This window comes from Electrona antarctica (genome assembly GCF_951216825.1).
Source record: "Electrona antarctica genome assembly, chromosome: 18".
Classification (NCBI taxonomy): Eukaryota; Metazoa; Chordata; class Actinopteri; order Myctophiformes; family Myctophidae; genus Electrona; species Electrona antarctica.
The window spans coordinates 11525199-11538682 of NC_136799.1; the positions used below are offsets into that span (position 1 = coordinate 11525199).

Consider the following 13484-nt stretch of genomic DNA (forward strand, 5'->3'; position numbering starts at 1 on the left):
AGTCCTCCTTGGTGGCGGCGTTCAAATGTGCCTCGATCAGGTTGTCACAGGGAGACATTTCAGAACTCTGGTTTCCTTAGTGTCTACTGTAGCTTTTTCCCAAAACTTTTTAAGAGTTTGTGGTGCCCAAATTAGTGAAAATAGCAGAGCTTCACACTGCGTAGCTAGCTTGTGGATCTGCTATTTTTGACATAATTCATTTATTTATTGAAATGATTTTATTTTTTGATTTTATTCATGAAATACTTATTTACATTGTTTTTGTTTAAACTTTCTGAAATCTTTTGATTTATTTTTCATGTAGCAAACTAAAAAGAGGGTATTTATTTACTAGCGACCATACAAATTTGGTCCGCGACACAAACATGGGTCCCGGAACGGTGTTATAAATGGACGGTACCCGACCCGGGTCTCAATCATACCGTACCCTGCAGGGATAAAAGCAAAAAAGAATCAGACCCGTGCCGTTACCTGCAGGAGTTCATGCCCAGGGTTCGGGTTAAGGTTAGGGTACCATGTTGTTACCTGCGGTCCCAAGGTTAGGTTTCTGGTTTAAGGACTTCAGTGTTTTGTACCATACAATTGTATGCATAAGTACAGAACAAAGAATGTTTGCTTTCGCCATATTTGTTGAAGAAGAGCCTGGACAATTAAGTTTTAGTTTCTTTTATGGCAGCGTTAATTTTTGTATAGGCTAGGGCTTGGACTAAAATACTATGGTTTGTGAGTTTTAGTTGACTAAGACTAGACTAAGACTAGTTTAGATTGCCTAAACAGGCCTAAAGCTAAATGGTGTGTTCAAAGACTAAACCGTGTCGTTACCTGCGGTCCCAGGAGTTCATGCCCAGGTCGTTGAGCAGCAGCCTGCAGAAGTAGAACGGCGCCTTGGGCTCTTGGCGGGCGGGCTCCCGGTGGCTGGCGGCGCGTACGCTCACGTCCGCCTCCCACCTCCCCACCTCCTGGGCCTCCCGCGCCGCCTGCCGGCCGATGGCGTCCAGGATGGCGGCCTCCTGCTCGGGGCTCATGCCGCAGGGCAGAGGGGCCGGCTGGTTGAGCCGGGGCTGCCGCGGCTGGGGCAGGCACTCTGGACTGCTCTGGCCCAGGTCCTCCAGCAGCTGGTCCAGGACGTCTGGCTCCTCCTCGCCCTCCTCCTCTTCCTTCTCCTCCTCCACCCGTGACCCAAAACAGACATTAGGTATTCACCTGGGACCCAAACCCTAGTGAAAATAGCCGATCTACTCACAACGTGTCGCTTCGCGCCACGTTGTGAGCTTGTATATCGGCTATTTTTCAATACATCTGAAATATTTTGTTCTATTGAATTTCTTAAGATTTTTCTTTCATTTCTTCATGACATTACAGAAAAAAAAGAACATTGGATTTTGTTATTAATTCACGGCAAGTTTCGCTTTTCTCGCAATGTTTTTAGAGAATAATAAAGAGAATTTTGAAATAATAATAATTAAAAACCAAATGTAGGGAACAAAAACAAAGGCGACCCGGCATAACAACGTGTCCGCGACCCACAAATGGGTCCCGACCCACTGTTTGGGAAACAGTGCTGTGTAAGCTATTACCTTCTTGGTGAGGCAGTCGTCCGAGAGGGACTCCCCCAGGGAGGCGCGGGGGTCCGAGCAGGAGGAGGAGGGGCCCTTGGTCGGGGAGCTAGGCTGCTGTTTTTGGCTGTTATGGATGGGCCGGGGGTGGCGGTCACCTTCGGAGACCTTCTGGATGGGCCGGGGGTGGTGGTCACCTTCCGAGACCTTTGCCCGCGTCGAGGCGCCGTCGTTGTCCTCCGGGGTGGTGCGGTACAGGACGGAGGCGTCCCACGAGTACTTGCCCGAGATGTCGCGGACAATGACGCGCACCTGCCAATGTACATTTAAGCAGACACTCTTAATCCAGAGCGACGTACAGTAAGCAAGAACAACACCAGGAAATACATCCAATGCATATAAATAGTCATCTAGTCCAGGGGTTACCAAAGTTGGGGTGGGACCCCACATGGGGTCGGGCGACAGTGGGGGTCGTGAAATGATTTTGGTTCGTCAAAAATATTTTACACACCTAATTAGAATTCAAAAATGTAAATACATTTGAACCATGATTGTTTGTTACATATAGCTCTATAGCTCTAGGATTAATACATTACATGTGCGGGCAGATGCGCACAAAACGTGCACGTTTATGTGCATAAAATAACCTCTGCCGGGGTTAGGTTGGGGTCGCAGGCTGAAAAGTTTGGAAACCCATGATCTAGTCAATGAACTTAAAATGGCAATAAACAATAAAAGAAAAAGTCATTTAGGATCATTAGTAAACCAAGAACCTATCATCCGTCTAACAGTAGAATATCCGTATCATTGAAACTATAAACACTATACGATGCGAGATCAATAACCTGGTATCTGTCCATATAACATCACATGCTATCTAAATTACATATTTCAGCCTTTGCATACGCTAGGGCATTCACTTCTAGTCATTTTTACAAGTTGACTAGTTGCCTAGTTTACTACTTTCGACTTTTTTTTGTTTTTTTTGGGGGGGGAATACATATTTGTACATTTAAAAACTGTGTACATTGGTGACTATAACTATAATCTATCTATCAACTAGTACCAACAAGGTCGACTAGTGGATTTTTCTAGTCGACTAGTTGAATAGTCGACTAGTTGAATAGTCGACTAGTTGAATAGTCGACTAGTTGCTTAATGCCCTAGCATACGCCTGCAAGGACGTCGAGGCTAGGGCAAGTGCTACGGCAAGCGGCAGCGCTACGGGCCAAGCTGGAGTCCGGAGAGGAGAGGTGGAGTCTTCACCTGGGACGAGGGCTGAGAGGGAGGGGAGAGGTGGAGTCTTCACCTGGGACGAGGGCTGAGAGGGAGGGGAGGGGGAGAAGAGAGGTGGAGGTCTTCACCTGGGACGAGGGCTGAGAGGGAGGGGAGGGGGAGAAGAGAGGTGGAGGTCTTCACCTGGGACGAGGGCTGAGAGGGAGGGGATTGGGAGAAGAGAGGTGGAGGTCTTCACCTGGGACGAGGGCTGAGAGGGAGGGGAGGGGGAGAAGAGAGGTGGAGGTCTTCACCTGGGACGAGGGCTGAGAGGGAGGGGAGAGGTGGAGTCTTCACCTGGGACGAGGGCTGAGAGGGAGGGGAGGGGGAGGTGGAGTCTTCACCTGGGACAAGGGTTGAGAGGGAGGGGAGAGGGAGAGGAGAGGTGGAGGTCTTCACCTGGGACAAGGGTTGAGAGGGAGGGGAGAGGGAGGGGAGGGGGAGAAGAGAGGTGGAGGTCTTCACCTGGGACAAGGGTTGAGAGGGAGGGGAGAGGGAGGGGAGGGGGAGGGGAGAGGTGGAATCTTCACCTGGGACGAGGGCTGCGGCGGCTGGCCGGCGGCGGGGGCCGGGGTCTCGGCGGGGATCTGGAGGTAGGACACCAGCGTGCTGTCGTTGAACACGAACAGCTGCAGGTTGGGGCTCTTGAAGACCTCGGAGGAGAGCTCTGACGACTCCACGTGGGGGTTGTCGTGGTTCTCGCTCACCAGGCTGTGCAGCAGGGCGGGCCCGCCGCTCAGCGGGTGGTGCCCCAGGTGGTTCACCAGGTGGGTCATCACCATGCGCGCCGTCAGCGGGATCAGCTCCATGCTGCGACGTTTCTTCTCTGAAAGAGCGGCGTGCGGGGGTGGGGGGGAGGGTTGTGTTAGCCTCGCTTTATAGAAAAATACTAGAGATGCTCCGATAATCGGCCACCGATCGGTGATCGGCAAATATTCACTCCGATCGGTGATCGGCAATTTACCCTATTTGTTATTGGAATTTACCCTATCTGGAGAAACCAATCTTTTACACCATTTAAGTGGTATAAATGTCAATCAGATATATAGTATAATATCATTTTTCATCTTTGTGACAGGCCTAAACATTCTCCCCTTCCTCCTCACACACACAGGAACAGTTTTGACGTGGGTTTTGACTTATAATAATTTTGGAAATATTCAAATCTTTCCTCTTACACACAAGATTGGTATCAGTATCGGCTGATCATGAGAAAAACAATGGGTGATCGGGATAAGTCCCCAAAACCCTGATTGTAGCATCCCTAAAAAATGCATGAGGGGTTAGTATATTTTGAAGGCTAAAGAGTTGATTTATACTTGGTTGCGTCATGCACCAAAAATAGCCGATTTACGAACACAGATGCCGGTGCGCAAATCAAGTATAAATCAGGTATTAGCGGTGATATGGCTTACGAGAGTATAACGCTGTGTTCACACTAGCCGTGATGAAAGCTGCAAAACGACCAAGCGTGGTGGGGTGGTCAGTTACACTGTCGCTGAATCGCCGTGGAAGTGTTGCTCAACACGCTCACGTTGAGCGACGAGCGAGAAAAACATAAAGGGTTCAAAATGAACATGAGCTGAGCACAGGAATTCATGTTTATTTGAAACTTCATCACGTCATTGGGGCACTGAAAAATGCTGAAGCCAGCTTAGCTGTTTTTTTTCTTTGTGGCTTTTGTATATTCCGTCATTGTATATTCCGTCACGTCGCTGACTTCCACCGTACATGACTTGTTGCAGCCTGTCGCTTTTTGTAGCCGCTAAGTGTGAACGCGGCAGGATGCATTCGGAGTAAAGCCGCGCGCGTGTGTGGTTATCTCTTTTGCATGACTGAGGCAGACCCCGACGGACATCTCTCAAAAGCCTCCCGTTGTATTGACACGCTATCTCACTATGCCCTTTTCATACAAAGCCAAACCTCATTCATAATCACTAATAGGAGTATTTTCATTTCATGTTTTCTTTTTGTCGTCGTCGTCGTCCCCCCTGCCTCCAACGGCTTGGCCAGCACACCTCTCTAAGTAGGCGGCATCTAATCATGAGAGACAACTTTGAAAAGGCCATTGACTCTCCTTACAATGGACGCGAGCGCGCGAGACTAGCCGAGCGCTAATGAGAGAACCAACACCCTTTACAGGCCGCTGAATAGGCCGCTACTCAGCGAGTCGCGTTTATGTAAATGCACAGGTTTTTTACTACCCCGAGTGAAAGGCATACGTGCGGTGCTTTATTCCATAGTGCTGCAGGAGAAAAAAATAAAATAAAAAAGAAGAAGCACAAGGTGACGTGCTTTTGCATTGTGACACTATCAATACCATCATCCTCCATCAAAGTGGAGAAAGCTCTTTGGAAAAGCAGGGCCGAGCTGCATTAGAGATGCACTGGTTCTTTGATGTGACTTGATCAATATGACGCAGGGGTGGGGGTGGGGGGGTGGTGTGTGCATACAGCCAGGCCGGTCTCCCTTTGCTTTTCTCTTTTGATAGTGTTTTGTTGTTTCTACGCAGCTGTGTGCTCATTTACAGCAGCAGCAGCACATCAGTAGCAGCACGAGCTGAAACATCCTCACATTGTTTCAGTGGCCAGACAGACAGACAGACACGCAGCAACACGTGCACTTTTGAGGAGGGGGAGGATCAAAAGTTGAGGACATGATGAAACGCGTGTGCGCCGTGCGCGGGAGAAATGGAAATGCATTACCTAATGGAACACCGAGGTCACCAAATATAAAGAAGGGAAAAAGACCTCACATTTATATCAAAACCCCATAATGGGTGGTCTCTCCGGGGCTAAGCACTAATGTGAACATTCCACTCAACCAGTGATGCTTGATTTACCTTTCCTACTTTTAATGAGATATATTGACATTTAATGGAGAGGTTCTAAATGGACAGAGTACTTAGAGGTTACATCTCCCCTGGAATCTATTTTGGTTTTTGTGTGAAAAAGTGTGCGCGCACACACACACACGCACGCACACACACACACACACACACACACACACACAATGTGCATATATACAGTATACAGAAATTGTCAATATATTTAGTCTTTAGTTTTAGTCATCGTAGCTTAGTTTTCATTTAGTTTCCATTTAGTTTTCGTCAGTGGAAAAAGGTAGTCGACGACCATTTCTCGTCATAGTATTAGTCGACGACATCAACACTGATGTCGTGATGTGTGACAGTGCGTAGCGTACCCTCTGCCACCGTGAGCAGGTTGCCGTAGTCCGCGGGGTTGGCAGCGTGGGAGGAGGCGGCGGCGTCGGAGCTCTTCACCTGGCCCAGCATGAGGAAGGGCTCGTAGTCCGTGGACAGGTCGGCCAGGCTGAGGAGGTAGTGGCTCTGCTGCGTGTGCAGGTTGGAGCCCGACACGCAGCAATGCAGGACCTGCATGGTGTGACACCACGGAGACAAACACAACACAGAGGACAGGTCAGAGGACAGGTCACAACACAGAGGACAGGTCAGAGGACAGGTCACAACACAGAGGACAGGTCAGAGGACAGGTCACAACACAGAGGACAGGTCGGCCAGGCTGAGGAGGTAGGACCTGCATGGTGACACCACGGAGACAAACACAACACAGAGGAGTCGCATCAGTGCAGCACATTTAGAGATTGTACACATAGTTGCATGTACTGTTAGGCATGGGATTTTAACGGTTCCCTTTAACCCATTTTGACCTGAGATCAGATTCTAAAAATGTCTTCTACATCCTGACAGTTTTCTGAAAAAGCTATGTTTCTATGTCAGTGGTTCTTCGATTTTTCAAAAATAGCAGACCTACAAGCTCATAGCGCGCCACTCGGTGGCACGCTATGAGCTTGTAGATCTGCTATTTTTCAATAGCTAAAGCATAACATAATGCTAACACCAAAAGGGGTTCCCGCCCCAAAATGGGTTAACTCCACGAACCCCCGGGGGTATTTAGGACCATTAAATCAGAGCGCCCAGCGATTTGCAGCAACGGAACCACATTTAGAGACGCACCAGGCGCCATCTTGGATGTAGCTGAAGGAGCTAGATGTAGCCAAAACACCCCCGAGGCGATCGACAACAACGGGAGGTATGATTGATTCTAACGCGACTAGCGACGGGACCACGATGGGCCGTCAAAAACATAATCTTGGATTGACGGATTGATTTAGATCAAGAGTTATTCACGGCTCCCGCCATGTAAAAACTTCTGACAAAAGGTAAACAGTGTGTGCTTGTGCCAATGATACTAAAGTGTGTGTAGTGAGTGTGTGTGTGGAGGGGCGGGCAAACTCCGACTCTTAAAGTGAACGTGTGTGGTGGCACTGGGAACTTCATAAATGCTAACTGCTAGCCTGGCAATAAAATAATTCATAATATTTTTTGAAAAATATAAGTTTCTCTTTACGCACAAGATCGGTATCGGTCATGAGAAAGATCACGAGAAAAACTATCTGTGATCGGTCCCAAAAAACCTGATCGGAGCATCCCTATTTTGGACATGATGTATGAGGCTTACATCCGACAGCGACGATATTAACCCATTTTGACCTGAGATCAGATTCTAAAAATGTCTTCTACATCCTGACAGTTTTCTGAAAAAGCTATGTTTCTATGTCAGTCGTTCTTCGATTTTTCAAAAATAGCAGACCTACAAGCTCGTAGCGCGCCACTCGGTGGCGCGCTATGAGCTTGTAGATCTGCTATTTTTCAATAGCTAAAGCATAACATAATGCTAACACCAAAAGGGGTTCCCGCCCAAAATGGGTTAACATCACAAGCCGATGGATGGACAGACAGACAGACGGAGAGAGAGAGAGAGAGAGAGAGAGAGAGAGAGAGAGAGAGAGAGAGAGAGAGAGAGAGAGAGAGAGAGAGAGAGAGAGAGAGAGAGAGAGGAGGGTCTTCATTGCTACTAATCCGTTTCTCCTGTGATATGCAAGTGTATTGATCTACATAACAGATGGCGCAGCATCGGTTGGCAGGCCTCGATAAGACTCACTGGGGCAGTTGATTACAGCCATTGGACAGGTTTACTCTGTTTGATTTAATTAAGACTTTATCCCCGGGCCTGGCTCTCCCACCGCAAACATGTACGTACAAACACACACACACCTGTGTACAGAACGCTCTGTTTAGAGGCAAGGCATCGACAGAAAGTCGTACAAACACACACACCTGTGTACAGAACGGTCTGTTTAGAGGCAAGGCATCGACAGAAAGACATACGTGGGGGTAATATTTATATATTTTTTAAGAGAGAGAAATGCATGTCGGGGCCTCCAACTCAGGGTACAACAATTTGGTTAAAGCTATGGAAAGGCTAATCCCCATCCACACACACACACACACACACACACACACACACACACACACACACACACACACACACACACACACACACACACACACACACACACACACACACACACACACACACACACACACACACACACACACACACACACACACACACACACACACACACACACACACACACACACACACACACACACACGAGGCAGGCTGCCCGGGCCCTCGCTGTCATCTGCAACAGTATTGTGTGTGGGGCGATGTAGTATAAGTAGACAGTATGTGCATGAGAGAGAGAGACGTGCGCACACACACAAGGCTCGTGAGTGCACAGGGGACGGATTAGGAGCTTGATGCTGAAAAGACCTCAACCAAACAGCTGCCGCACCAAAGCCCCAAAGAGAGAGAGCGAGGGAGAGGGATGGAGAGAGGGGGGGAGAGAGAGAGAGATGAGAGGAGGGGGAGAGAGAGAGGGAGAGGGATGGAGAGAGGGGGGAGAGAGAGGGATGAGAGGAGGGGGAGAGAGAGAGGGAGAGGGATGAGAGGAGAGGGAGAGAGACTGCGAGAGGAGGGGAGGGGGGACACCCATGGCTCTGCTTGACAACTAAGTGCCAGTACCTCACATAGCAACAGTTCCCGGAAGGTAATACCACATGGAACAAACATACTGGAGATAGTGGTTCACATATGGATGGATGGGTTCACTTGTGCGAGCGCACAAAAAAAGCACACAAAAGCGCGCGTGAACACACACACCATAATAAAGACAAAAGCAAACAGGGACACACGAGCGGATGCAGAAAAACACATCAGAAGAACACACACAGGCATTAACAAACGCACATACACATGCAGCCATATGCAATAGCAACACACACACACACACACACACACACACACATACACACATACACACATACACACATACACACACACACACACACACACACACACACACACACACACACACACACACACACACAGGCGTAGGGGTGCAGCTGGCTGCTCAGGCAGGCACGGAGAGCAGATGGAGGCGCTTGAGTGGAGCTCCAGTCAACCAATAAGGTCCAGTGCAATCATGGCTTTTACAGCGAGCCGCCTCATGCTGTTAGTCACCCAACACACACACACACACATGCACACGCACGCACTCAAGTTCAACTCTCAATGGCAAAAGATGCAAAGTGCATGCAGGCTTTATTCATGAGTATGTATGTGCGCGGAGCATGCCTCGTGCGCACGTCCGAGGACAACAAAAAAAAATCCTGAAAGGATTTGGTTGGCGTGAAAGTGAAGACAAAGCATCCTCCGAGGAGTAATTTATACTGCATCGCAACGATGCATCGTTAGCTTGTAGATCTGGTATTGTCTGCGAGCAGGCAACACGTACAGTACACCACAGAGCATCACTGAGGCTTGAAACATTCAGGACGGGAACCCCTTTGGTGTTTTTTACTTTTTAGCATTATGTTATACTTTAGCTATTGAAATATAGCAGATCTACTAGCGCGGCACCGAGTGCTGCGCTACGAGCTTGCTAAATGTGGCACAAATCTTTGAATATATATTCTTTCAGACGAACGTTTTTTAACTCAAATCTTTGCTTCTGGGGGGGGGGGGGGGGTCCCTGCCCTGGAACAACATATTTTCAGATGGGGGTCCGCGGCCAAATACAGATAATTCTGGGGGTCTTTGACATGAAAAGAGTAGAGCACCACTGACATAGGTTTTAAAGAAAACTGTAATATTTTTAGAATGGGCCATAGGTCCAAATGGGTCTAAACATCCCATGTAAAGTAATGGTCTAGTGATGTTACAGTATGTTGTAAAGTAATGGTCTAGTGATGTTACAGTATGTTATAAAGTAATGGTCTAGTGATGTTACAGTATGTTGTAAAGTAATGGTCTAGTGATGTTACAGTATGTTATAAAGTAATGGTCTAGTGATGTTACAGTATGTTGTAAAGTAATGGTCTAGTGATGTTACAGTATGTTATAAAGTAATGGTCTAGTGATGTTACAGTATGTTATAAAGTAATGGTCTAGTGATGTTACAGTATGTTATAAAGTAATGGTCTAGTGATGTTACAGTATGTTATAAAGTAATGGTCTAGTGATGTTACAGTATGTTATAAAGTAATGGTCTAGTGATGTTACAGTATGTTATAAAGTAATGGTCTAGTGATGTTACAGTATGTTATAAAGCAATGGTCTAGTGATGTTACATTATGTTATAAAGTAATGGTCTAGTGATGTTACATTATGTTATGATGGAATGTAGTGATGTTACAGTATGTTATAAAGTAATGGTCTAGTGATGTTACAGTATGTTATGATGGAATGTAGTGATGTTACAGTATGTTATGATGGAATGTAGTGATGTTACAGTATGTTATGATGGAATGTAGTGATGTTACAGTATGTTATGATGGAATGTAGTGATGTTACAGTATGTTATAAAGTAATGGTCTAGTGATGTTACAGTATGTTATGATGGAATGTAGTGATGTTACAGTATGTTATAAAGTAATGGTCTAGTGATGTTACAGTATGTTATGATGGAATGTAGTGATGTTACAGTATGTTATGATGGAATGTAGTGATGTTACAGTATGTTATGATGGAATGTAGTGACGTTACAGTATGTTATGATGGAATGTAGTGATGTTACAGTATGTTATGATGGAATCTAGTGATGTTACAGTATGTTATGATGGAATCTAGTGATGTTACAGTATGTTATGATGGAATTTAGTGACGTTACAGTATGTTATGATGGAATGTAGTGATGTTACAGTATGTTATGATGGAATTTAGTGACGTTACAGTATGTTATGATGGAATGTAGTGATGTTACAGTATGTTATGATGGAATGTAGTGATGTTACAGTATGTTATGATGGAATCTAGTGATGTTACAGTATGTTATGATGGATTGTAGTGATGTTACAGTATGTTATGATGGAATGTAGTGATGTTACAGTATGTTATGATGGAATGTAGTGACGTTACAGTATGTTATGATGGAATGTAGTGATGTTACAGTATGTTATGATGGAATGTAGTGACGTTATATTATTATGGAACACAGAACAGAACAGAACTATTACAGGTAGTAGTTTCTGTCGGGCAGAAACCTCACATCTCAAACCAAAATCGGTAAACCAAGAGGATATGTTCTATTGTTCTTGTTCCTGTCTGCTTCTGTTCTGTGATGTGTGTACTGTAATTGCGAACGCAGTGATTGCGAACGCAGTGAGCATTTACTATGAGACCCAGCAGATCCTGTCTGTGTGTCTGTGTGTGTGTGTGTCACGCTGTAACACCACCCGCCCACCACCAGAGGGCGCAGTTGTATCACACACAAAAACACACACACACATGCACGCGCACACAAACACACGCACGCACGCACACACGCACACAAAACTTAAAAAAAAACTTAACTTAAAAAAAAAACTTAAAAAAGGAAAAACTTTAAAAGGAAAAACTTAAAAAAAACTTAACTTAAAAAAAAAAAAAAACTTAAAAAGGAAAAACTTAAAAAACTTAACTTAAAAAAACTTAACTTAAAAAAAAAAAAAAACTTAAAAAGGAAAAACTTTAAAAGGAAAAACTTAAAAAAAACGTAACTTAAAAAAAAACTTAACTTAAAAAAAACTTAACTTAAACATTTTTGTTTTTGCAATTTACGAGCTGCGTTCGCTTCCCGCGTTTGCGCGTCTTACTTGTGTACCTTGTGTAATGTATTGTGTATGTCCTGTCTGTATCTTGAACGGTGACGTCATGGACGCAAAGCACATTTCAGTGAAAGCTGACAATAAAGTTGTATCGTATCGTATGTATCTTCATATTCCAGTTTTTAATGTTTCTTTTTCTTTGGTGTGTAAATCAATGTGCACTTCATCATATGCCAATGTTGCGTAAAAGCAGTGATAATAGCCCATCTGCAAGCTACAAGCAACACCTTGTGAGTGTGAAGATTTTCTGGGGGGGCTTTTTGCCTTAATTGATAGTTATTAGCCCATTTAGACCCGAGTTAAAAACATTCACTGTGAAAGAATATATATTCAAAGATTTGCGCCACATTTTTACGATTTTTCAAAAATAGCAGACCTACAAGCTCGTAGCGCGCCACTCGGTGGCGCGCTACGAGCTTGTAGATCTGCTATTTTTCAATAGCTAAATTATAACATAATGTTTAAAACACCAAAAGGGGTTCCCGTGCAGAATGGGTTAGTGAAGACATGCAGACATGGAAGTGGGAGAGAGAGAAGGGGACAGACACGCAGCAAAGGTCGTCATGAACGGGACTCGAACACGCGGCGCGCCGTCAGGCCAGAGCCTATGTGTGGCATGCGCCTGGACCACTAGGCCAGCGGGCGGCCCGGCTATTTTTTGAGTGGTGCAACCACTCCAAGGAACAGAAATGTCCGTGTTCAACCGTGTTTGTGTTCAACCGTGTTTGTGTGTGACTATGAGCACCAGTACCAATGAGTACCAAAAGTGTGCGCTGTTGTGCCAGAAACAGAGAGAGAGAGATAGTGTTGCACTGTTGCCTGCTATTGAGAGAGAGAGAGAGAGGGAGGGGGGGATTTGCACCACTCAGTTCACACGGGTGTGATTTTTTGAAGAGGTTTAAGTCTGCCTGTGTTTATTTAGTGAGTATGTAACCCCCCCCCCCCCCATTTCCTGAAAAGTAAGTCATACAAGATTTCCGTGCAAGAAGAGCAAGAAGCTCTAATTGATTGATACGGTGCCGATACGGCCCCACCTCGTAACCCCCCGTACCCCCCGTACGGCCCCACCTCGTAACCCCACTCCTAATATATTATTTCCAATTAAGCCATTTTGGGCGGGAACCCCTTTTGGTGTTAGCGTTATGTTATGCTTTTAGCTATTGAAAAATAGCAGATCTACAAGCTCATAGCGCGCCACCGAGTGGCGCGCTACGAGCTTGTAGGTCTGCTATTTTTGAAAAATCGAAGAACGACATAGAAACATAGCTTTTTCAGAAAACTGTCAGGATGTAGAAGACATTTTTTAGAATCTGATCTCAGGTCAAAATGGGTTAAAACCAGTGGTGTCGCGTCTTTTGTCCGTGCGCCGGACAACCAATCACGTTAATTGTCTTTTCTTTCACAGCAGCTGCAGTCTCTCTCATATTAAGACATATTCAATTCAAATCTCCGGGACAAGCGTTTATAGCCCGGGCTTATCAAGTGGACAAAAGGTTCTGTTTGAATAATTTGACCATTTCTTATCTGGGCTGACACGCTCACAAAGGTCTGCCGTTGACCGCATCTGCCCGGGCAGGCGCCGTTTGAATAATACCTCATTCATTTACACCCCAGAGC

General features: G+C 45.8%; 1 protein-coding gene across 5 annotated transcripts in view; it reads right to left on the minus strand.

Moving 5' to 3' along the window:
• The window catches only part of ralgapa2 (Ral GTPase activating protein catalytic subunit alpha 2), a 233553-nt gene that overhangs the window by 85097 nt on the left and 134972 nt on the right, over positions 1-13484 (minus strand). For 4 of the 5 annotated variants that reach the window (XM_079527212.1, XM_079527208.1, XM_079527211.1 and 1 more), the window contains 4 exons: positions 6036-6225; positions 3362-3657; positions 1578-1868; positions 823-1166 (listed from right to left, as the gene is read on the minus strand). In XM_079527212.1, the coding sequence (XP_079383338.1) occupies positions 823-1166; positions 1578-1868; positions 3362-3657; positions 6036-6225 (1121 nt within the window). The remainder of the gene's footprint in view (positions 1-822; positions 1167-1577; positions 1869-3361; positions 3658-6035; positions 6226-13484) is intronic. The other variant, XM_079527209.1, reaches the window with a different exon arrangement.